Source organism: Elephantulus edwardii, unplaced genomic scaffold (assembly GCF_000299155.1).
Source record: "Elephantulus edwardii isolate Elephantulus edwardi_28Jun2011 unplaced genomic scaffold, EleEdw1.0 scaffold00340, whole genome shotgun sequence".
NCBI classification, from domain to species: domain Eukaryota; kingdom Metazoa; phylum Chordata; class Mammalia; order Macroscelidea; family Macroscelididae; genus Elephantulus; species Elephantulus edwardii.
The window spans coordinates 848,556-874,764 of NW_006400090.1; the positions used below are offsets into that span (position 1 = coordinate 848,556).

The 26,209-nt window shown below is 43.3% G+C and overlaps 2 protein-coding genes across 2 annotated transcripts in view; both read right to left on the bottom strand.

Annotated features, from left to right (window-relative positions):
* The window catches only part of KLHL11 (kelch-like family member 11), a 12,341-nt gene extending 2,043 nt beyond the window's left edge, over positions 1-10,298 (bottom strand). Inside the window, exon 1 of the mRNA XM_006901644.1 lies at positions 9,740-10,298. Within this exon, the coding sequence (XP_006901706.1) occupies positions 9,740-10,284 (545 nt within the window). The 5' untranslated portion in view covers positions 10,285-10,298. The remainder of the gene's footprint in view (positions 1-9,739) is intronic.
* A 3,614-nt stretch (positions 10,299-13,912) lies between these two features.
* ACLY (ATP citrate lyase) overlaps positions 13,913-26,209 on the bottom strand; it is a 36,211-nt gene continuing 23,914 nt past the window's right edge. Inside the window, exons 19-28 of the mRNA XM_006901645.1 lie at positions 25,883-25,993; positions 24,000-24,127; positions 23,600-23,693; positions 20,498-20,652; positions 19,282-19,432; positions 18,951-19,094; positions 17,181-17,294; positions 16,605-16,687; positions 16,237-16,313; positions 13,913-14,097 (exon numbers count right to left, since the gene is read on the bottom strand). Coding sequence (XP_006901707.1) covers positions 14,003-14,097; positions 16,237-16,313; positions 16,605-16,687; positions 17,181-17,294; positions 18,951-19,094; positions 19,282-19,432; positions 20,498-20,652; positions 23,600-23,693; positions 24,000-24,127; positions 25,883-25,993 — 1,152 coding nt within the window. The 3' untranslated portion in view covers positions 13,913-14,002. The remainder of the gene's footprint in view (positions 14,098-16,236; positions 16,314-16,604; positions 16,688-17,180; positions 17,295-18,950; positions 19,095-19,281; positions 19,433-20,497; positions 20,653-23,599; positions 23,694-23,999; positions 24,128-25,882; positions 25,994-26,209) is intronic.

The following is a 26,209-nucleotide window of genomic DNA, read 5'->3' on the forward strand; positions in this document are numbered from 1 at the left end:
AATATTTTTTATATTCTCACATATAAAGATATTTATATATACAGATTTTTTTCACCCCAGGTCCTTGTGCATTTCTTCACACACCAGTTCCCTGCCTGTGCCTAATCATTCTCGTCATCCATTCCATTTAACAGGCTTTGAAGGGGAGCTCTGGTGGCCTAGTGGCAAGAAGCTGCAATTACAATCCCAGAGGTGCACGGTTCGAATCCACCAGATGCTCTGCCGGGGAAGGAGGGGCAATCTCCTCCTGTACCAGTCAGATCTGATTTGACGGTACACGCACACAAAACTTAATAAAATTAAAAAAAAAAAACCAAAAACAGGCTTTGAGAGCTTACGGTGTGTTGAGCACAGTTTTAATTGCAAAAATGAAATAGCTAACACGGCAAAAGAGTAGCTGCTATCACAATGGAGCTTTTAATCATATAAACACACTCTTCTGGACCATATCCTCTTTATTTTCCCACCCCATCCACTATGTGTTTCATATGATCATTCCTATACATTGTGTCTTATAAAAATTAATGGCCATTGAGTTTGCCTTGGAACACATCCTACTTTTAAGAAAGTACACATTTTTGCACAACTTGGTATCAATGAGCTATTCATAAAGGATGTAAGAGTTCTTTAGTCCAGTGCTTCCCAAGCTTAGCATGTCAATTTTCAGGAACCCTGTTAAAATGGAAATGTGTGGATCAGTGTGCATTCTGTTGTATATATTCAAAACAATAATGTTAAATTAGAAAAAAAAAGTACAACTTTAAAGGGTGCTCTGATGGCCTATTGACAAGAAGCTGTGCAGCAATTTCAAAGGTGTGCGGTTCGAATCCACCAGATGCTCTGCTGGAGAAGGAGGAGCAATCTCCTCCTGTACCAGCAGGATCAGACTCAACAGTTCACAAAGAAAGTACAACTTTAATTTGTCCTTCACAAACACCAATGCAGACCTGCCACTGCCTCCTTATCTTAATCTCCTGCCATCATTAACCTCATCTTAAATGAAGCAGGGTATCAGGGAAGAGATTTTACTGAACATCAACTATGTGGTATAACGAGCACCCCTGTGTCAGTTTTTCATACTGCAGTGGCTCATGTGTTGCTGTGATTCTGGAAGTCATGCTGCCTGTGTGGGGTCACTCCTGGTGGACAGATCTCAGCAGAGCTTCCAGACTAAGACACACTAGGAAGAAAGGTCCAGGAATCCAGGCAAGTGAAAATCCTATGGATGACATCAGGAAGAAGGGATCAAGTACTAGAGCAAGATACCATGTTTGGTAAAGTAGAAGGCTTGAGATGCCCTTGGTGAGACAGAGACTGGTACAATAGCCAAAATGGACTCAGATATACTGATGATCATAGGATGATGCAGGACCAGGTATAAAAATTGTACATATGGTGATCAAATTCAAGAGCAGCCATCTATCCATCAAAATGGTATAAAGAACTGTGATTCCTCAAGTATTTGTTGATCATATTATCTATCAGTCCAACCTTTCTGCTAGAATTGCTTTTAATAGGGCTTTCTCCTTGGGCATCTGGGTTCCCACTGAAGCAGGAACCGCACAGGGAAACTCAAATAGGCAGAGAAGTCAGGACATAAATAAAGAAGCCAGGACAAAAATCGACTGCCCTAGAGTCAATTACAACTCACAGTTACCTCTTATCAGATTTCCATGGATGTTCCAGGATTTATTAAGGAAGAAACAGATTATAATTTAGGATCAGAAACAGCTTAGTACACTGATGTTGTAAATATTTACAAAAGGAGGTTGGCTCCTTCATTCTCCCAAGAAATGGCTGGTGGATTCAAGCTACTGACCACTCAGACAGCACTGTTCCTCCGAAGGTCCTTATGTATAGGTCAGTCTAGGTTCAAAACCAAAAGAGTGGTTTGTCATGTAGCTGACTACAGGTTTTCTGTCCACTTAAATTCACTTGAAGTTAAATTTTAAAACAAACAAAAACAATGGCTTTAGCTCAATTCAGCACATCTGCAAGTGCTCAACCCCGAGGCAATCAATTTGAGACCACCACATTGAGTTAAGTCCCTAGAACTGGTATATGATAATATAAAGATCATTCCTTCAGGCAAGACCTGCTCAATCTGGTAACATTATTATCACTACTGTGTTTAATAACTAACTAGGATAAAGATGAGCAAAACAAGCTCCTTTCTTCCTCTTTGGGGACCTATCATCTTAGAACAAATAAAACGTGGAGTGATCAGGGTTCTAGTGGCTCCCAAATACGCCTTGGTGCCAGAACCATCTGAAAAGTTGAGCCCATCAGGTATGGCAATTCCTGCTCACCTGGAGCTCCTGTTTTGGCATGCACTCTGGGTGATTCTGAGACAGCCTCCTTTAGACAAGTGTTTCGAAATACAGTTGTTAGGAGCTATCAAGTCGCCTACGACTCAAGAGAGACTTTGTAAACAATAGATCTGAACTTTGCTATACCTTGCACCAACTTTATAATCTTTGATGTGGTCGAATCTACTGTTAGAATCACTGTGTCAATCTATCTGGTTGATGTTCCTCTCTTTCTCTGGTCCTCCACCTTTCCCAGAATGATGTCCTTTTCCAGTCACTGACCCCTCCTGATAACATGCCCAAAGCATGAGACAACGTTTCACCATCCTTGTCTCTAAGGAGCCCCCTAGTTGTACTCTCTAGGTAGACTTGTTTGTGCTTTTCGGCAGTTCATGGGATGTTCAGTACTCTTCTCCAACACCACAGCTCACAAGCTTCTTCTATCATCCTTATTCAATGCCCACCACGGCTTTGAGAAAGAAAAAGATCATAGCATGGATCAGGCACACCATAGTCTATAAACTGATATTGGTGCTCTTTAGAACTTTGGAGAGGTCCTTGACAATAAATTTTCCCAACATAACATGTCTTTTGATTTCTTGACTACCACTACTATGGGTATTAACTGTGGAACTAAGTACAATGAAATTATTGACAACTTTAATCTTTTCTCTTTCTATCATGATGTTGTTGCCTACTGGTCCAGTGTTGAGAATGTCTGTTGACCATATTGGTCATGGTCTTTGCTATTACTTGCTATGCATCAGAGAGCTGGACAATGACTAAAGATGACAGTAGACTCGATGCCTTCAAGTTGTGGTGCTGGAAAAGAGTCATGGACCATCAAGAAAACAAATAAGTCTGTCTTGAAGAGGGTGAAACCAAGTTTCTCTCTGGAGGCTAGGATTTTGAATCTCTCTCACATCCTTTGGGTACATGGTCAGGAAGGCCTGGTCCTTGAAGAAGGACATCAAGCTTGAAGGGAGGAGGGACGGCACAAGAGAGGAGGATTCCAGATGAGATGGACTGATACAGTAACTGGGGAAATGCGGTTAGATGTGTCGGAATCCGTGAGACTGGCTCAGGATAGGGCAGGCTTCAGAGCTGCTGTACAGAGTTGCTACGGTTCACAGAAGACTCCACAGCACAACAACAATAATCTGTATTGAAAGCTGCAGTCTTTGATATTCTGCAGTAAGTGCTTCAAGTTTTTTTTTTATTTTGTTTTTTTTTCACTCTGTGTCCTCCTATCCTGAAGACACAATTCATCTTGATATAGTCTAGCTTCTCAAATTATTTGCTCAACATACAGACCGAGTAGGTATGGAGAAAGGATACAACCCAGATGCACATCTTTCCTAATCTTAAACCATGAAGTGTTCCCTTATTCTACTTGCACATAAATATGAAAAATACACATAGACCAAGAAGTAGATGTCCAAACAAAATGAGGGCATACTTAATGGGCTATGTATAGGTTTTGCATGAATAAAATTAATTGTTCTGGGATTACCATTCTGTATGTTAATCCTAACTTCTTATGAGCCACACAGTCACATGCCTTAGCATAGTCAAGAAAGCACAAATAAAACATCTTTATGGTATTTTCTTTAAGCCAAAAATCTGACATTAGCAATGATATCCTTGTGGCACAGCCTCTTCTGAATCCAGCTTGTTTCTGGCAGCTCTGTGCTGATGTACTACTGCCTCAGCTGTTTAAATAATCTTCAGAAAGATTTTACTTGAACATGTTACCAATGATACTGTTTGATCATTTGGATAAATTATCTCTTGGACCACCTTTTTCTGACAAATGTGAGTCTCTTTTCCAGTCAGTTGGCCAGGTAGCTGTCTTCCAAATTTCTTGGTGTAGACTAGTAAGCATGTCTGGGATTGCATCTGTTTGCTGATATATGTCAACTGGTATTCCATTCATTCTTAGGGGTCTTATTTTTTGCTAATGCCTTCAGTACATCTAGAACATCTCCCTTCATTGCTGTTAGTTCCTGATCATAGGCTATTTTCTGAAATGGTCTGGTATCAACCAATTCTTTTTGGTACAAAAACTCTGTATTCCTTCCATCTTCTTTTGATGTTTTCTGGATCATTCAAGATTTTGTCCACAGAATCTTTCAGTATTGCTATGCAAGGCTTGAATTTGTTCTTCAGTTTGATAAATGTGTATTCTTCTGATTCCAGTTCTTTGCACATTATACCCTTTTGTTGTTGTTAAGTGTAGTCAACTATGACTCACAGTTACTACGTCTCATGGCAACCCAAGAACAATGGACCTGAACATTGCCTCATCCTCTGCCATCCTCATCATCTCTGACATATTCAAGCCCACTGTTAGCCTAAGAGTCTTAAATAATAGGCAGGTCTATAAAATCAGTAACACCCTTGAATCACGTGCTCCTTCGAACCATCCACTATACAAGACTAAAAGGCAACATCTACCCAAAACTAAATATGAGAAGGCAGGGAAACTGGATGAATGGAAATGCGCAGTTCAGGGGAAGAAACTGAAGAGGGTGATCCACTTGAGGATTGCAACCAATGTCAAAGAACAATGTGTGTATGAATTATTGCCTAGAAAGCTATTTTGATATGTAAACTTTCACCTAAAGCATAATGAAATGTTGAAGGAAAAACATTTTTGAAAAATTCTCATCTGGGAATGGGCTGTTTATGTTAATGAAACAAGATTTGCGAAGGCTATGTTTTGAATCATCTCTTACCAAATATGAAAGAAGCAGAGATGGGAAGAAAGACTCCAAGCCACAAGAGCAAGGCCAAGGAGAAGTTCCAGGGGACAAGGACTCACCTCCAGAGTAAGAATGTTTTCCCTTAGAACTGATACCCTGAGTTCAGACTTCTAGCTAGCACGCTAAATTAAAACACTGTAAGAAAAACTGTTTGTTAAAGACACCCATCCATGATATTTCTGTTAAAGCAGCCTAAGACAATCTCTCTTGACTCAACCCCAGATATCCATTTGAGTTTGATTATTCTGATTTTCTCTTGTAAGAAGATTCAACTTAAATGGTTCTTGTCAAGACCACCAAGGACACATATTATTGCCAAAGTCAGTAACGACTTAGGATTGGGAAGGGCTGGCCACCTCCTCAACATCCTTTCTTTCTTGGCTTCCATGATCTCAGTCTCTCTAGCCTTTCAATTGGTTAGGTAAAAAAAAAAAAACCCTAACAGTCTTTTTTTGCTTCCATTAACATTCCACACTGAATTTATCACCAAACTAATCTCGTCTTTCAACAGGTGAACATTCAGCTGCTGTACAAAATGAAAGGAATTACAAGCCAACCTCTGAGGGAGAAACATCTGAGTATCTGTTTCTGTTCTGGGGCAGTTCGACCCTGCCACATGGGTCACAATGAGTCAGAATCTGTCAGATGCTGGTACCAGACAGCATCAACCATAACTTCAAAATATCCTTGGGTAGATCAAACAGTTAAGGACTCAAGCTGGCTGGCAATCTGAACCCAGCCAGCAGTGCCTCAGAAGACAGGCCTGGCAATCTATTTCTAAAATGCTAGAGCATTAAAAATCCTACGTATTCTATTCTGCAACACACAAGGACACCACCAAGTATCAGAACTGACTCTCAACTATCAGCAACATCTTTAACATATTCTCAGAACTGAAGCACTTCTCATCACCTTGACTTCTCCTTCTTCAACCCATCTCTCATCTAAACCACTGCAAAAGCATTCCAGTGCCTCACTTCTGTCCCTCAAACACAGAGTCTTCATATTAGATTACGACCTTTCTTGCTCAAAATGCTTCCACCTTATTCAGAGAGAAAGCTCAAGCTTCTCATCATCCAGTAAGGCTTTATGGGCTATGGATCCATCCTATTACCACTGTGAGGCCTTCCTACTACTCCTCTTAAGCTCTAGCCCTCTGCTCCAGCCACATTGCACTCAATCTTATTACTCCCCCTGACCTCACTATTTCCAACATCCAGAAAAGCTTCAAATGCAGGACCTCTGCATTTGTTTTCTCTAGCTGAGATACTTCCCCCCCGCCTTTTTTTTCAAATATCTTTTCTAAGAGGTATTTCCTATCTACTCTATGGTGGCCTGTGTCATGCAAATGACACAACCTTACTTGTTGAAAATGTGGACTTGAAACATTCGCTACAGAAGACTCAAGCCTTCAAGACAAAAATGGACTAATGGGGGAGCTCTGGTGGCCTAGTGGCAAGGAGCTGCAACTACAACCCCAGAGGCTCATGGTTCGAATCCACCAGATGCTCTGCCGGGAAAGGAGGGACAATCTCCTCCTGCACCAGTCAGATCTGATTTGACGGTACACACACACACACACACACACACACACACACACACACACGGACTGACGAACAACATTATGCTTCAAGACTGGACTGATAAGCAATATTATGGTAGATGGAGAAAAGATTGAAATTGTCAATGATTTAATTTACTTGGATCAGGAGATGTACTGCATCGAGAAATTCCAGTATTAGGGATTTTTCTAAATTACTGAGGAATAATAATGACGTCAGTTTGAAGACTAAAGTGTGCTTGATTCAGGTCATGGTCTTTTTTTTAAAAAAAAAACCCACCTTTTTATTGTATCTTTTTTTTGAACTTTTTAAAAATTAATTTAAATGAACATTTACAGAGATTTTAGATTTCCATTCATTCACTGTTGCACTTTTCTCCCTGCCCACCTCACCCCCACTCCCAGTTCGCTTTTCTCTTTGAAAAGTAAAAGAAAAATTCCTTCATTGGTATACAATCCCCCCGCATCCCCCTACCCCTACCCCAAGTATACTCCACTCTGCAACCTTCATTCCGGACCAGGTCATGGTCTTTTAAATCACTTGCTATGTGTCTGAGAAATGGATAATTAATACGGAATGACAGAAGTAAATTGATGCTTTTGAGTTGTAGTGTTTGGGAAAGAGCACTGAATATCCCATGGACTGCTAAAAAGACAAATATGTCTTGGGAAAAGTGAAGCCAGAGTGCTCCTTGAAGGCAAGGATGGCGAAGCTTCATCTCTCATATTCTAGGCATGCTGCTAGTAGAGGCTATTCCTTGGGAAAGTACATCATGCTTGGAAAGGTAAAAGGTCAGTCAGTGCAAGGAAGGACCCTCAACAATATGGAGTGACATAGCGGCTGCAGCAATGGGCTTGAGTGTGTCAGAGATGATGAGGATGGCACAGAATGGGGCAGGATTCCGATCTGTTATTCATAGGGTTACTATGAGTTGTGCTTGACTCGAAGGCACTTAACAACGACACTATGGTTGCCTCGTGGGTAAGGAGCTGTGTTCCCAACTCATAGGCAAACAGTCTAAATTCACTAGTTGCTCCTCAGGAAAAAGTAATTAATTTACAGCCTCTGAAAAACCACTGGAGGGTCAGCTATGAGTTGGTTTCAACTAGACAGTACATAACAACAATGAATAAGGACCTGCATTGTCAACTCAAAGACAGGTGGTTCAAATCCATCAGGTGCTCTGTGGGAGAAACATGGGCAATCTCCTCTCATGCAATTGACTGCCTCTGAAACCCAACTGTAAGGTCAGCTATGAGGTGGTTTCAATTCAAAGGCACATAACAGCAACAACATTTAAGAAAACTCCACTCTATCCAACACTTTTGTAGCCCCAACTGCTTTTTCATCATTGATATAACAATCACCTCATGTACATTTTACTTATTTCTTTTTCTACTAATGTATTGTAAGCTAAAGGACTTTCATCTGTTTTGTCTACTGCTGATTCCCCAGCACATTGGCACCTAGTGTCTGATCTGATGACAAGCAGTGCTCAGTTAGTTACACTTAACATCAGTGATATCCTCTGAAGTTCAGGATGTTCTCCCAGCCCTATATAGTCTGGGTTTGCTTTTTCTTTAAGGACTTCATGCCAGTGTGCTGAGAGGGATTTAATGTGTTTGATCTTCAGTTCATATCATAAGAAATCTCTCCATATCTGAAATAGGTTCCACTTGTGTCTGCTGTCACAAATTTGTAGCTTTCAGTGGAGTCAATCTTTTAACAGCATGGATAGTTTTTTCTTTTCAACTGTTCTTCACCCATACACACTTTGTTTTATAACCTTAATTAAAACGGCTCAATGCCATTTATCACAACGTCTCATCTTTCCTTTGTTTTTGAGGATCATTGTGCTTGTCAAATGCAAGATGTCTAAATCTCGATTGTTCAATAACTTTTTGCTTCATTTCCAAATCAATACTCCTCCTTTGCCTCTTGTTGCTGCTATTACAAATCCCAGTTTTGCTGCATTTGGGAACTCGATGCACCTCACGGTAATATATTCCAGAGAAAATTAACCAGTGCGACAACACTTAGGAGATGCCTGATACACAGGACTGGACACTGCTGCCTGTTAGTGGATGCATACACTGTCATATGACACACTTTTTACATAGAATAGCTAGTAGAGTACATATATAAACCAATCACATTGGAGTTTATTATTATATATGTACTGTACCTCTGGCAATATCATCTCTTTGGATAGAAGAGACATGCGATACCTGTGCTGCTTTCATCACACTGCTACCCTCCCAATGTTTTGTCTTATCAGTATTTCTGAATTCTTATTATACTTTTGTAGTACCACAGATGTGTATGCATATGTAATGGGATGCTGCCCAGACAGACATTACCATGACGCACAATTATGTATTTAAATAAACATATCTGTAATATAAAATGGTCAAAACAGACTCCTCCTCATCTCTGTAAAAAGGCATTTACTAGACTCCTAACCAGTCTCCAGCATCCATTCTAGATTTCTACAGTCCATTCTCCGCACCAGAATCTTTTAAAAACCTTTAAATGGGATCATTTCCACCCATTTTCAAATCATACTAACAGTAAAGCCCAAACTGCTTATCCCACCGTATTTCACACCATTTCCCCATCACCCTCTAGATGCAGTCTCATGAGCTATTTCCCTCCCCCACCCCCGCTTTCCTTTCTCCAAACCAAGACAGGATCGAGCCTTGTGTGATCTGCCTGGAATGGTTCTCTCCATCTTTGCGCGACCTTTTCTTCCTGGCGATGCAGAGGCAGGTTTAAATGCCATCTCCGCTGCCCACTCACTTTCACTTTTTTTAAAAAACAGAAGCACGGCATGGATTACGTATAGACTTTGGCATTGCCTTGACCCCTCTCCACCTGCGAATCCGCCAGGGCTGGACTGAGGCTGCAACCTCGGCGCCCGGCGCAGTGGCTCCCAGGAGACGCTCAACCTGCATTAAAGGGATACATTTCCTGCGCGTGTCTGCCGTCGCCACCGCGGCGCTGCTCCACCTTTGTCTGCCCCCCGCGCAGAGGCTGCGCCACCCGCTCCATCCACGCGCATTCCCGCCGCCGCGCCCTCCGCAGCCCGGCCTCCCTCGCCTACCTGTCGGCTAACTCGAGCACCTCGTGCACGCTGCCGGTACTGACGCGGATCCGCCCGGTGTACATGTACTCGATAACGGCTTCCACCGTGTCGGGCTCGGGCCCCGGCTCGGAGCTCCACTTGCGCATCTCCACCCGACCGGAGCGGGACTCGGAAAACTGGCCCGAGAGCAGGCGTGTGAAATACTCGGTAGCTGCGGCCAACACCGAGCGGTGGGCCCGGAATTCGCGGCCTCCGGCACCGCCGAAGCACAAAGTAATGTCGCAGAAAAGGCCCTGGCGCCGCTGCTCGTTCTGCCGCCAGGACAGCTCGGAACAGTGAGAGCTGCACTCAAAGTCCTCGGCCTCCGGGCCGGGGTCTCCTCCGCTCGCCTCCATGGCAGATATTCCGGGCCCAGGTCCGAAGTCCACCGTGCCGCTGCCTCTGACTTCGGCTGCTAGTCCTACTGAGCCCGCGGCGGTCGTCTCCATGCTTTCCATCTCCAGCACCTGAAGGGATGCAGCCGCAGCCGCGGCCGCCGCCGCTGCCACAGCCGCCGCCGCCATCTTCACGCCGCCGCGCCCGGCTCCGCAGTCTCAGAACGGTGGGGCGTTCCGGTGCGACCCAGAGGGATTGTGGGATTAAGCGGGAGCTAAACCGAGCCGGCTCGCGCATGCGCATTCACCCCAATCGCAAAAATCTGATCCCTTGACTTGTTATGTGCCTTCCAAGTCGCCTGCGACTCATAGCGACCCTGTGTACAACAGCCCTAAACCCTGCTCTATCCTGTGTCAATCTTACTGTCTCCCGACACATCCACCCCGATTACCCCAGTCACTGAATCAATCCATCTCATAAAGAATCTTCCTCTTTTGCGCTGTCCCTTCACCCTCCCAAGCATGATGTCCCTCTCCAAGGACTGATCCTGCCTTGCAACATGTCCAAAGTATTTCAGACGAAGCTTCAGAATCCTTGCCTCCAAGGAGTAGCCTGGTTTAATCCTCTCTAGGATAAACCTGTTCGTTTTCATGGCAGTCCATGGTATATTCAATATGCTTCTCCAACACCACAGCTCAAAGGCACCTCCTTCTATCATCCTTAGTCATTGACCAGCTCTCTGAGGCATAGCAAGTGATTGCAAAGACCATGGTCTATCATCAGACGCACCTTTGTCTCCAGAGCGACACCACTGCTCTTCAGTACTTTGGAGAGGTCCCTAACAGCGGACTTTCCCCATCACAATACGTCTTTTAATTTCCTGGCTGCTGGTGCCAAGAGTGTTGACTATGGAGCCAAGCAAACTAAAGCTGTGTACAATTTCAATCTCTTCACCATCCATCCTGATGCTGAGAATTGTTTTCTTGAATTGGGCCTCAATCCATATTGAAGCCTGCAGTCCTTGACCCTCTGCCCCAAGTGCTTCAGGTCCTCCTCAGTTTCAGTAGAGTTGTGTCATCTGCATAACGCAGATTGTTGATGACTCTTCCTCCTATCCTTTTTTTTTTTTATTTTTTGTGTGCGTGTACCGTCAAATCAGATCTGACTGGTACAGGAGGATATTGCGCCTCCTTTTCCGGCAGAGCATCTGGTGGATTCGAACCGTGTTCCTCTGGGATTGCAGTGCAGCTTCTTGCCACTAGGCCACCAGAGCTCCCTCTTCCTCCTATCCTGATGCCACACTTCTCTTTATACAACCCAGACTCCCGGATAATCTGTTCTGCATGTAGATTGAAAAGGTATGGAGATAGGACACATCCCCCACCCTTCCCAATTTTGAACCATGTTTCCTTGTGTTCTGACAACTGCCTCCTTGTCCAAGTATAGGTTTCTCATTAACATGATCAAGTGTTCTGGGATTCTCATTCTTCTCAGAATCAGCTAGTTTGTTATGACCCACACAGTCAAATACCTTTGCATAATCAATGAAACAGATAAGACAGTCCTTTGGTACTCCCTGCTTGCAGCCAAGATCCATCTAACATTAGCTACAATATTCCTAGTACCATACTTACCTAACAGCAGACTTTCCCATTGCAATACGTCTTTTAATTTCCTGGCTGCTGGTGCCAAGAGTGTTGACTGTTGGGGAGCTCTGGTGGCCTAGTGGCAAGAAGCTGTACTGCAATCCCAAAGGTACACGGTTTGAATCCACCAGATGCTCTGCCAGAGGAGGGACAATTTCCTCCTGTACCAGTCAGATCTGATTTGACGGTACATGCACAAATAATAATAATAATAATAATAATAATAATAATAATAACAACAACAATAAAAGTGTTGACTGTGGAGCCAAGCAAACTAAGTAGAGAAGGGGGGGGAAATAGAAGCTACTTTAGGGTTTTAAGCAAGATAGTGTCTCAATTAGATGTGCTTTTTAAAGATAGCACTAGGAGCTATGTGGAGAAGGAGGGGTAAAACTGGAAATAAGGACATTAGTTACAAGAACATTACTGTTGTTAGGTGCCATCAAGTATAAAGCATAACAACCCTATAACAACAGATCTGAATCCTGTCCTTTCTATCCTATGCCAACCTCACCATCTGACACACTTGAGCCCATTGGTGCAATCACCATGTCAGTCTACCTGGCTGAGGGTCGCTTTCTCTTTCCCCTCCTTTCCAATCATGATGTCCTTCTCCAAGGAATAACCTTTACTAGCAACATGCGCAAAGTATGGGAGACAAACCTTCACCATCCTTGCCTCCAAAGAGCATTCTGGCTGAACCTCCTCCAAGATGTATGTTTGTTCTTTTGGAAATCCATAGAATGCTCAGTACTCTTCTCCAACACCACTGTTTAAAAGAATCAGTTTTTCTTGTAATCTTTATTCACTGTCCAGTTCTCAGCAGCACAGCAAAATTGAAATGACCATGTTCTGAATCAAGAACACCTTAGTTCTCTAACATTGATCCTCATTACTTTAGAGGTCTTTGTAAACTTTTCCAGTGTAATACATCTCCTGATCCTGACTGTTGGTACCAAGAGACTAAATTAGAGTGAATGAACAAGATTTTACAAGTGGGTAGAGAAAGGAAACTCTTAAGCTTCTGGCCTGTGGATCTGAGGAAGTTTGATTCCAATTCAGTGTAGAGAAAGGTACAGGTTTATGGGGAGAGGACAGTGTTTTTATTTTTTTATAACAGGAGGTAAGAGGATCATTTAAAAACTGTTGTTGTTATGTGCCGTCGAGTCACTTGCGACTCATAGCGACCCTATGTACAACAGCCCTAAACCCTGCTCTATCCTGTGCCAATCGCATTGCCTCTGACACGCCCATCCCGATTACCCCAGTCACTGAATCAATCCACCTCATATCATAAATTATTAGTACATGTGAAAAGAAATACAGATGAAAAAGTATGAATGACATCAGACAGTAGGCCTTCATTGTTACTATAGTTTATTTAAATGAAACTATGATAATACAGAGAAGAGTTTGATGTGGCAGCTGTCCAGAATCTTTGTGAATTAGGTGCCAACTGGCTGGAGAAGAGTCCTTGGACCCACACTTCAGTAACAGACAGGTCAGCTGCATAAATACGGAGAAGACAAGACGTTTCACAGCTTTTTGCTTTGCATTTCCATTTTAAACATATGTATGTTACAACTTTACATTTCAATTAGCTACTCCACATACTTTTTTAACGGTGGCTAAGAATGCAATGGTCCCAATCCCCCTGACATAAGCAGATCTGGGTTTGCAACATGGAATGTTTTAGTAAGATACCAAACAAACCTCTGACACATAATTAACAAAAAGATCCTAAAAAAAACAAAACAAACAAAAAAAACCCAAAAAAACAAAACACAACCAAAATAAAAGATTAATAAAAAGCTTTTCATGTTAAACAAGAAAAGGGGGGAAAAATTTTAGGGGTACCTTAAATGTAGTATTGTGAGGATTCAATCTCTTGTTTCTTAAAAAAACTAATGGGAAAAAAAATAAAGCAACATCATAAGGCCCTATAATGAGGACAAACACTATCCTGACAGTGCTTAAATGCTTCCATATAATAAATACAGCAGGGAGCAGAGCAAATGTCACAAGTATTGGCTTGGTTTTTATTTCTATGTGTATAAAAAAAATATTAGGTTCTTTGTGTGGACTGTACGGTGTTAGCCTGTGGGAGCTGGTCTTCTGTACCAGCCCATCAGTGGCTGATTATGCCAGGCTCATTCTATAGCAGCAGGCTCCAGTGCCAGCTGTCCGTGCACCATTTCCCGGGAAAGGAGTTCTTGTCTTCATTTGACTACAGTGGGGGGCGGGGGGTTCCCTCCTTCAGTTACATGCTCATGTGTTCCGGAAGAACATATGAAATATCATCCCACGGATGACGATACAGCCCTTGCTTCAGCCTCTTCTGATCAAGATAATGTCCTACAATGGAGTAAACACATTAAAATAAAAAATTACAGTTTGCAAAATTTGGCCAGGAGGAGAGGATACAGAAGGAGAATCTTCCTAATATAAGGAAGACAGGTACAAAGAAATGGCAAATAAATCCAGATCGAGTCAATAGGTGGATCTGTTTAGCACTGAAGCAAACTCTCCTCTTGATCCTACCTGGACACAGCTGGAAGAGAAAAACTGCAGGAACAACAGGAAGTATCTTCCTGGTCACAAAGATAGTAGTTCAGGAAGGGAATAAGCAAAACCAAGAAACTACTGAAGCCTGGGGGTACTGTCTAAAGGAGTTGTTTCAACTCAGTATCTGCACGTTCCTGAGGAACCATTACTAAAGTGGATTGTGAATGATAAATTTAGGGCCAGCATCTTTAGTTCTAAGTGCTGCAGAATGAAAGAATATGTTTAGACTGATGCAAGACTCACAACTCACTATGGAACAAACACAAATAATAATACTAGATCCATCTACACAACATGTTAACCCAGATAAATAGCCAGTCTATTAAACTGGATAAAAGCTGCAATTAGATTTGCTTACCCTGCACAGGGAGTTTGACCCATTCCCCCTCTAAACACCCAATGGAATATGCCAGAGGAAGCAACTGATATGCTACTTATGCAAACCATGTTGGAATGGCTCCATGGCGTTGCAGACAGTCATCCAATGAGCATGTCACTTGCCACGGTAGATATGGTAATCAGGGGAGCTCCTCCCACAAGGGCACCCCATGTAACTTAGCTACTGGAAAACAATGCAAGAATCTGAGAAGCTATGTCAGGTCTATCGGCACAGCTTTTCCATGTGGGTTTTCAGAGATACAAGAAACATCATGATGAGTCATATGCAAGAAGGAAGAGAATTTAGGGAAAGGATTTACCCTGTCAGGGGAGCAATTTCTAGATGCCAAATAAGAAATGGGCTAAAGAAGACAGTGATGGAGTTTAGACAAAGATTCTAAAGCAGCCAGCCCTAAAAAAGGTTAGGAGGACCAATGCAGACATCCTCCTCCTCAACATTAATGATACCTAAACACATCTGTCTTATTGGCCCTAATCATGAAGGATCTAATAATATTAACAAGAAACCCCGCCTAGGACCACCTGAAGTGGAAGCTCAGGTGATTAATCTACATATAGGTTTACAAAGGGGCCAGAGTCTTCTGATTCAATTCCCAACAGGACACTCCAGGCTACATGCACACACACGTGGTACAAAGGGCTACAGGTGAGGAAGAGACTTTCTTGGGGCTTCTAGTCACGGGAGTCCAATGTACTGTAATCCCAAAACCTGCAAACAAAATCTTGAAAGGACCTATGATTAGATTAGGGGCACGTGGGGATGCAACAGTTGGTGGAATAAAGGTGAAGGTGGTAATCTAGATAAGAACTGGAAGATTTAAACAGATGTTGTATGAAGTAGTTGTATCTCCTTTACCTAAATACATTATTGGTATTGATAGTAGGTCTAAGTACTGATATTGTAAAGCGAAAGTGTATTGTGAAGTCTACCATGAGGCCTATATCAACTGGACATGCAAAATGGTAATGTCAATACTAGCAAGGAAGAGGCAGCACCTGAGAAGTTGTCTAGACTGAGGGACTGTATGCTACTGTAGATCTGAAATATAGCCTGTTAAGTTCCCTAATAAACCTTTTAACCGTATTGAGTATGGTTCTGTGAGGTTCAAGTGGTTATTGCAATGGATTTTGGATGCAGGGGAGTGATAAGACTGGGGCTGGAATTAGAAATAAGTAGACCTTAAAGAAATTAGTTTTGTACTGTGGATGTTGTTGACAAGGACAGTTCCTCTTTGTAGAGTTAGTAGAGGTCTGACTCGGACGTCCCCATGTTGTCTATCCTCATTTTAGTCAGTCAGCCTTGATAATAGGCGTGTTAAAAGATTTAACTCTGTTTACCTGCACTAGCAACTGAATTAATTTCTAAGAACCAAGATAAAGATAAAGAGGAAGTTAAAAGAAGAAAGGGAAGATCAGAAACAATGATTAAGAAAATATGACATTTCTTTTGTAGATATTCATGACATGGACAAGTGGTATAGCTGAACTGTGGTGTAAAACAAAAATCCTTTCAAACATCAGCAAACTTACCAATGAATCCCATGCTCCTTCCAAGCACAAAGATGCCATTGAGGGCTCCAATGTCAATATATTCATCAGCTTCCTCCCTGCAACACACAATCAACTTGTAGTTTTTAAATGGCCACATGACTGCCCTCTTCCCCACAGACAGTACAACTTCTCCCCAGAATGAAAGCTGTCTTTGCTTTCAAAGCAGAAAGGAGAGGTGACCTGGGTGGCACAACCAGAGACAAGTTTTAGTTTCTCCTTCACACCTCTCTCAATGTTCCTTAAATTCTCTATCATGAAGATGCATAACCTACAGCATTTTCAGAGTTAAATGGAACAACAGTAAATCAATGATGGTTATGAAGAAGAAACAGGACCATGAGGCTCACCGAGTGAAGGACCCACAGTGTCTGAGCATGTCTACAAATGCAACACCAATTAAACCATCAACGTTCAGGATAAGATTTGGTTTCTGAGAAGACAAAAGTTCAAAGCATATATTATTTTTTCTCATTTTTCCTTTGCAATTTTCCTATTAACCCACTCACAACTGTTGAGTTGGTTCCAACTCATAGCAACCCTCTACTGTTTAAAGTTGTAGATCTTAATGTGAGGAAAAGCCCCATCTTTCTCTGGCAGAGCCACTGTGGATCTGAAATGCCAGAGATGCACAGCCTCTCCAGTCAGCAACCCAGCACACTACATTCTAGCCACCACAGCTCTTCGATTTTGCTTTAGTATTACTATTATTACAGGTGTTTCGTCTATCATTTAAAAACCTCTCACTTCCTTATAAAAAGATGAACACCTTCCAATGTTGTGATTTGATTCCTCGTGTTGAACTGAGCTTTGAAAGACAAAGTTTTTGGAAAAAGCCAGGTTTAATTTCAGCTGTGCAATTAAAATATGACCTCTCATTCCTTACTAAGAAATTTAGGCAAAAATGAAGAGTTGGTTTTTTTTACCTTTGAGGTGGTAATCTTCTCCACTTCAAGTGCATAATCGAGCAGAGGGGTGGCTGGGAAGTGTTGCTTCACGTAATCTTTGAGGATCTGCACGCGCATGTCTGGGTTGTTTATCTACAAATTGACCCAAAGTTACCATTGACATTAAGGGTTGCATTACAGACTGACAGAACCATATGCATCACATACAGGAGATGTTTCAGGAACTGGGCCCAGTCTATGTGCATGGTTTCATGTAAGGGACAGTACATCACTGCTGGGCCTTAAGATTTTTTAAGTTCTCTCACACCTCTATCACTAGAACCTCAAAACAAACTTTGTAGGTTCTCTCTTCCACAAATAACGAACTGAGACTTTGAGTTGTGACTTAGCCACTGTTAACATGGTGTTAAAGACAGCAGGAGCTGCGATTCGCCCAAGTCCATAGCCTAGTTGAGCTTTAATGAAGTCTACACTAAGCAAGTGTATGTTGGGGGTGGGGTGGCAAAATCTCCCTGATATTTTAGGAAAAACCAAAACCTTGGAGACTAAGCACATTAAGCAATAATGTCAATGGGGAAGTTGAAATGTTCAGACTCACTTCAGAGATCAGCATCACAATGACCTTTCTAAGAGGCAGACTAGGTTAGTCTAGACCTCAAAATCTGAAGGACCCCCACAGACTGTGTATGGCAACACAGGTCTAGTATGATCTTGAAAAGAGGCTTGAGCAGTGGACTGGAGAAGCTATCTGCTTGGGGAATGGGGGTGGCAGAGCAAGGCCCAGCAGACACTGGGTGGAACGTTCCACAGAGTCGACTACCTTCACGGGCTCTGATCCAGTCCTATTCTCCAAGCCAACTCTGCCTGTCTAACCTGAGTGGACTACGTGTTAGGGTATCTGGGAGGGAGTGCTCTAGATCACGCACACGTTGAGCCAGAGGAAGGGATATCCCTATCACCTGCCTGTTCATGTGTTCACTTGAGTCCCACCCCCTACCCATACCAATGAAGTGCCCAATTAAACAAAGTTTCTGGGAGCTACAGGATCAAACGACTCTGGAACAAAAGGACATGCCAAGGAGGTGCCTCTGTAAGGCTTTGAACACATGCCAGCTTTTTCTTTCATTTTGTTTTCTAAAAGCAACCCACTATTAAAATACACAGAGATCTAGCTGCCTTAGGTGAGACTGTATTAATTGTTTCTGTTCACACTGGTGTTCTCAATCAGGTCTGTTGTAATTAGACTTTCTGTCTCAGTACTGTCAGACTGAACCATGTCATCTGCTTTAGCCAATGAAATGCGAGTATAGGTGCAAGTGAGACTTCCAAGCAGGAGCTGTAATGGCCTTTATAGGGTTTCAGGAGTTTCTCTTCTGATAAGAAACCAGCCCATCCCTGACAGGAAATGCTCCTTCAGCAGAGCTACCGGAATAAAGATGACATACAGCAGAGTCGTAGGCAAACTAGATTTTCGTTGTTCTAATCCACTGAGATTTTTAGAGTTGCCTGTTACTGTAGCATGATCTAACTTAAGCTAAAACGGATTTATCTCTTTACCTCCAAACTTAGTTCTTTATCCTCTAAGATTCATTTGGAAAGCTAAGATGACCAAGTTCCCAACTCATCATATTTTTGTGTCCCAATTTTAAAAAGTCAAAGAAGAAATAAATAAGGGCAATCAGCATTACAGTATAGCAAAAACAGCTGGACCGGAAACACACCCAAAGTGTCATATTTGGGGAGTCAAGAACACGGTGTTCTCAAATTAACTGATGTAATTTAACTCACCGATTTCACTCGGTGACCAATGCCCATGATCAGCTTTCCTTCCTTCTTCATCTTGTTCACAAACTCCATGGGGATAATGCCGCTGTCAAAGGCTTTACTGAACATCTTGGCTGCTGCATCCAAGGCACCCCCAAACCGATCCCCCTGCAGAACAACCAACCCTGTGTGGCCCTGAGAGTCTCCTGCAGCTTCGCAGGCCCCTCAAGCATGGTCTTAATAACCCCCAGCCCAGGGTTTTATACTCAGGGGCTCCTTCTAGGACCTGGCTGTAGCCAAGTGCAAGATGCCAAAGCCCACTGTCCTGCTCATTTCCCAGGGGGATAATACTTACGATGGTGAGCAGCCCTGAGGTGAGGCTGGACACCAAGTCCTTCCCAGCGCGAGCACAGATGATGGTGTTGTGAGCCCCAGACACAGCAGGCCCGTGGTCGGCTGTCACCATCAGGCACATCTCAATGAACTGGCAAGAGTACTTGGGCAACCTGGGAGGAGGTGAGTGAAGGAGCAGAGGAAGTTGGAACAGGGATGAGCTGTTGAACATGGAGCAAATGTGGCCCTGCTCTCCTTGCTTCCCTGAACAAGTCATTCAGCAATGCAAGTATAACACTTTCATACAACTCCAGGGCAAGCATCCTGATGCCTGAGAAGCTCTGGATTTTGCTGCTATCAAACATTACTTTCAAAACAGGACTATCAACCAGGCAGGGCTTAGCATTTTTTAGCCAGAGCTGCTGCAGTAGGATATGACTTCTATTTATAGCTAAGCTTTGTGTACCAGAGAGCGAGGTGAGATTTCCGTTCCTCTCACAGTATGGGGGCTACATCTCCTTGCTCAGTGGTCCAACTTCCCAACTAATGATCAAAAACCAATTCTGGAAACATGGGGATGAGAACAGACAGAGTGAAGCCTGCTCGGGTGTAACAACCCACGAACTTTTCCCAGGAAGGGCTCTGAGCAGGATCAAGACCTGTCTCTTCCCAGGTGAGAGCATGACACCAACCAAGACCTGGCTTTCGGCCCAGTGCCACCCACACCAGGGCAGCATGGAGCACAGATTCAAATTCAACAGCCCCTGTGCCCAGCTGTCAGTTCAATGCTCAGCTCCTTTGGAAGCTGCAGAGAAAATACAGCTAGGCTGCTAGGCGACACAGTTTACAAAAAGGACCCAGCATAAAGTAATGGACCTATGAGTTCTGTTTAGCCACTCTATCAGGCCCATTTATCAAGCTCCAGATCCTCTCAGGCCATCTTTTCTCCTTTTTCTAACATGACCTGCATTTGCTGATGGTCCTGGTTCCTTACAAACTCCCAAGGGAAAGGGAATTTCCAAGATCCCTGAGGAGATAAATGCTTCTCACTTTTTCTGATTACGTTTTACAGACCTTGGAAGGCTTGGGGAACAGCATATGTTCCCTTACTCTGGTATCTGAATTAAACCCTGACCATAAAGACTGACCCTGGACACTCTCCACGCCCACCAGCCTATCCCATGATGGGAGAGTCACTGAGTTGTGGGGCTCTACCTCTTCTGCCCTACACATCTCACCTTCTCTGAAACCAGAGGAGGCCAAGGACCCCGCCGATGCCCATCTCCTCCTTGAAGACCTCGGTGATAGGCATGCCTGCATAGATGAGCTCCTGCCCTCGTTCATCACAGATGCTGGTCATGAATGAGGCGGGTTTACGGATCAAGCCCAGCTCCTGAGCAGAGATGGGGCAGAGGGAAGCAGGGATATGTGACCAAGGGGTTTTCAAGGATTGTCCCACCATTTGTGCTCTCAGAATCCAGGTGGCTCAGGATGCCCAAAATTCTGAGATAAACGCCTCCCGAGAGAGAAGCACAACAGCGTCCTTGTCACATCACGTAGGGCAGACACAGAAATGCCATGCATTTGACACCCACAACACCTCATGACACCCACGAGGCACTAGCACCATGTCTGTTCTTTCCTGAGTAATTATGTCAGTCTCCATGCTAAGTACTTCACATCCACTGGTTCATTTTAATCCTATACAGAAGAATCTCATTAACCGTGTTATAGTGACGGAGTCTTAGAGTGGCCATGTAACTGAACCAAGTAACCCAAGAGTCTGTTTTAAAATTCAAATGGAAATCTTTTAAACCCTTCACATCTAACTGCCTGTCAGCTGCCCACATAATGAGGTTCTTGGCAGTAGAAATAGGGGGAGGAAGACAGCAGTGACTGAAGTCCTGGATTTCCGGTTTCCAGATTTGGGGCACCCCTGGAGCAGCATCAGGGAACCCTACTTCAGCTACCCCAAGATTAAAAAAAGGCTCTTAAGTTCCATTTTTCATTACAAAACTAACCTAAAAATATGTTCTCTCTTCAAAATTTAAAGCATTACCGATGTAGTTATGTCACCAAGTTACCTCCATACCTGTCTCCCCTTGTTAGTTTCAAAAGTACCTTTCTGTCCCACTTTTATTAGACTACACAGACACACAAAGAATACACAACCTTGTGTAGTATGTGTACTTTTTTTCACAATCCTATCACAATATGTCATTTTCCAAGGAAATGTCTCGGCTAACATGATGCCCAAAGTACATGAGATGAAGCTTCCTCATTCAGGCTTCTGTGACACACTCTGAAGGCACGTTCTTCAAGACATTTCTGTTTGTTCTTTTGGCAGTTCATGGGATATTCTCAACTTTTTTTTTTAAAGTGTTATTTTATTACATATTAGGAGAACGTTGTTGTTGTGTGTTGTCAAGTAGAACGAACACATAGCTGAACCTCCAGTGGGCTGTCCTCTCTCAGGGCTGGTGGTGGATTCAAACCATATGCCTTTAGGTTAGCATAACTCCTTACCACTATGCCACCAGAGCTTGGCGGGATATTCTGAACTCTTCACACCACAGTTCAAAGGCATCAATTCTTCTGTCATGATTGAAAAGACTATGGCCTGAAACAGGCATTCCTTAGTCTTCAAACTGTCCATTCTTATAAATGTCTAGATCTCAGCTGCATAGCAGGTGACTGAAAATACCATGGCTTGAATCAGGCACACTAGTCTTTAAGCTGATTTCACTGTTCTTCAGGACTTTGGAGAGGTCTTTAACAGCAGACTTTCCCAGTGCCATACATCTTGATTTCTTAACGGCCAGTACAAATGGTGTTGATTACGGATTTGAGAAAGATGAAATAACTGACAACTTCAATCTCTTCTCCATCCATTATGATGTTGCCTAGGAGTGCTATGAGTCGTCCTCGACTCAACAGCACTTAATAACAATCACAATATATTATTCCATAATGTGCTCTGCTTTCTCTATGTTCAAGAAATGCTGGTGATGATAAATCTGGAGTGTGCAACATCTCATCACATGGCAATACCCGTTTGTTGTAGTATGGTGCATCAAGCTGGTTCTGACTCATAGCAACCCCACACGGCAAAGCAGAACACAACTGCCCCACAGTGTTTTAATCTGAGGGTAGCAGACACCGTCTTTCTCCCGTGGAACCACTGAGTAGGTCTGAACATTGACTTTACACATAGCAGCCAAGCACCGAATGTCCTACTCCACCAGGACTCTACACAGTTTGTTGTTATTGTTGTTATGTGCCGTTGTGTCACTTGCGACTCATAGCGACCCTATGTACAATAGCCCTAAACTCTGCTCTGTCCTGTGCCAATCACACTGTCTCTGACACTCCCATCCCCATTACCCCAGTCACTGAATCAATTCACCTCATAGAGGGCCTTCCCCTCCTGCACTATCCTTTCACCCTCCCAAGCATGATGTCCCTCTCCAAGGACCTGTCTCTCCTTACAACATGTCCCAAGTACGTTAGACGGAGCCTCAGAATCCTTGCCTCCAAGGAGCAGCCCCGTTTAACCCTCTCCAGGATGAATCTGATTGTTTTCCTAGCAGTCTATGGTACCTCAATACTCTTCTCCACATTTAGCCATTCTAAATTGACAGCCATTAATTAAAAAAACATTCTTATACAAGTGTCTTCATTTATACGCACAAGCATTTCTTTGGTGTTGCTTTCTAGAACTGGAACTGTCAAACCATAGGTATGAGAATTTTAAAATCTCAAACACTATCCAACTGCCTTTCCAAAAGCCATGTCAATTTCCACACCCATCAACAAGGAATCCACCCAAGCAACACACCATGGTGTCAAAGGACTTTCTCATCTTTGCTGAATGTAAGGCAAACTGGTATCATAACTTTCACTTTGGTTCCTTTTTATAGTGAGAGAGGTTGAGGCATTTGCTATCTGCTTTTCTAACGAGTTTCTGGTCTCGTTATTGATTTCTAATAGTTCTAGTAAATCAAGTGTATTTGTTCTTTATCTAGCACATGCCCTGTAACTGACTACAAAAAGAGAGTGAACTCTGCTTCACTTTGGAAGTCCCTGAGGACATATGCCTGACTTCCAGGTCAGGTGACCAGCTCTGGGGGACACACAGCTCCTGCCAGACCTCATGGAACCTACATTTGTTTTCTCCAGTGGTCACAAACTGACTCTTACACTTAAGTAGGGACTGGAATCCAGATCAGTGCCAGAAAGATTTCTTCTGATGCCTCTGGTAGAGCCCTTCAGCACCAACTCATCTTAGGCCACGGTGCCACCTCCTTTGCTCACACTGCTAGGAACACACAAGGACTTACCCTGGCCCAAGAGTAATCCATGGGCACCGTCGGGGGTGGCACCTCCTGAGCAGGTACAATGGCTCCTTTGGCCACAAGATCCTCATACACAGACCTAGGAGGTGAGGAAGGAGAAGAAGAAAAGATATCCATGTGGAATTAATGATTCTAGAGACATTCCTCTGAACCCCATCCCGAGGTCAAAGCAGGGAGGCACAAGAGACTGTTCAACTAACTCCTTCACCGATCAATTAGCCTTTCCAGTGCCCATCTCTCTTGTATAGCTGGCAACCTCCAGCCACGCAAGCAGGCTTGGAAATTAGACATGTTTTAACAACAGCTTGAATGGTCCCCTGCTGTGAGGAAGTTGTTAATCTCAAAAGAGAGGGGTAAGGTGACACGTTTTACAGGGTCCACTCACTGGATGAGTTCTCCAAGCTCATCGAAGCTCCGGGGCACAAATACTCCAGCCTCTTTCAAAGCCTGGTTCTTGGCTATTGCAGTTTCAGAAGCCTGATTGGCGCAAGCTCCAGCATGGCCGAACTGGACCTGGAAGGCAAAGGCAAGCAATTTATGAGGTTAGTCAATTTTCTCAGAGAGACACAAACATCCTGGGAAACAACTTAGGTTGTGGGCTGGCATTGTCAGCCAAGCCTCAAGCAAGCTCGCTGAAAACGTATGATTATTCCCATTTTACAGACGAGGAAACTGAGGCATGGATGCTCAAGAGCCTCTTTTGCAGCCACACAGCTAGAGTGTATTGGAGCCTGGCGACCCTACTCCTGAGTCAAATTCTTAATATTTAGTTACATTCAGCTTCCCTTGGGGTAGCAGTCAGGGAAAGAAGTCCGAGTTTGAATGAGATGGTGAAGCGAGGGTGCCTACTTGTAGACTTAGACTAAGCTGAATTCAGTCATGACCTGACTGTCTTAACATACTTTTTATAAAATATGCACTCATATCCAAGAAATAAAAACACTTCCATTTTATAAGATAAATTTACTAGAAGAAATTACTGCTAATAGAGTTATACTTAACTAGACTGTGGTATAGTACTTCCATACAATGAAACACGGGTCAATAAAAAACAAGTGACTTTCTATAAAGACACAAATTCTCATTTTGCAATACTAGGATCGTATTGAAGTGAGTCTTGATGGTAGAGTGGCTAAGTGCACAGTTGCTAGTAGAAAGTTTAGTGGTTTGAATCTACCAGCTGTTCCAAGGCAGGAAAGAGACGAGGATATGCTCCCACAGAGTAGAGCCTAGGGACCTCTAGGGAAGCAGGTCTACTCTGTCACACAAGTACTCGATGAATTAGGATCAGCCTGAAGGCACTCAACCGTAATGGGCCCATTATCCCAACCCAGGCACTGAGGGACAATATTCAATCTGATGGAACACTGACTGGCTATACAGAGTGAGTGACGGGAAAGAATAAAGCAATCAGAAGAATGAAATGCATCTTTGAGCAGTGGAGAAAATTAATAAGCTTAATGAAACATCAGTATAAAGTGTTGGCAAAACACGGGCTCAGGGTGTGGTGGGGTTGGCTAGTCCTAACAACATCTAACCTGTTCATAAAAACAAAACCAAATTCCTTTCTCATCGAGTCAAATATAAGTCACAGCCACACTACAGGACAAAGTGGAACTGGCCCAGAGGCTTCCAAGGGTGAAAAATCTTTATGCAAGACTGACATTCATTATTCTAGTGGAACGACCTTTTAGTTAACAGCTGAGAATTTTAACCACTGTGACAGAGGCACCTAGCAAGTGTATTAACTCATTAACTATGTGCAGAACTTTTCTAACAGTTTAACTCACAGAAGTCTTTCCATTAACTAGAGCTGTTTTCTAAAAGCAGGAAAATGGAAATACAGAATCGTAGTTACTTGCCCAAGGTCACATAGCTTGTGGTAGCCTTTGGACTCACACAATGTGGCTTCACAGTCTGTGTCTCTGAATATTTAGAGAGGCCTTTAGTGGTGTCAAGTTTCAAAATACTGCCTTGGTTATGAAAGCTTAAAGACATTTGCCTTCAAAGGCAGGTTTCCAACTAAGAGCCAACATGTCAGGCTGGAGTGGGCAGGAGAAGAGATATTATATTAAAATAAACACAGAAAACTCTCGGTTCAACAGGTCCAGTAAGTTTCAGGGTGGGATTTCTTACAGTTAAACCCAAAATGTCTGAGTGGGAGATAGCGCATTCTCCTAATTCACAGAAGCCTTCCTGGTTTTTCTTGGTTTGCTACTTACTTGTTCTGAGGACAGCTGCTACAGGAGCAGTGACGGTGGAACCTACCTCCGAGGAGAACATGGTGGCACAGGTCCCAATGCACCAGCACACCACGGGCTTGGTAAGGCGGCCCTCCTTGATGCCTCGGCAGATCTTATACTCCTCGGTGCCTCCTATCTGTCAAGGATCAGGAACAAGACAAAACTCCCATTAGTGGAATCCATCTAGAACTGCTTCAGGAAATATAATGACAACCACCATGCTTTGCAAAATCAGTGAAAATTCCGCAGGCTGAGAAGGGGCCCAAAGTCACCAAATGCCCTCTAGGTTACACTTTGGCTTGGGAATGAGGGGACCTGTAACAGCATGAGAGACTGGAAACGTAGATTGGAT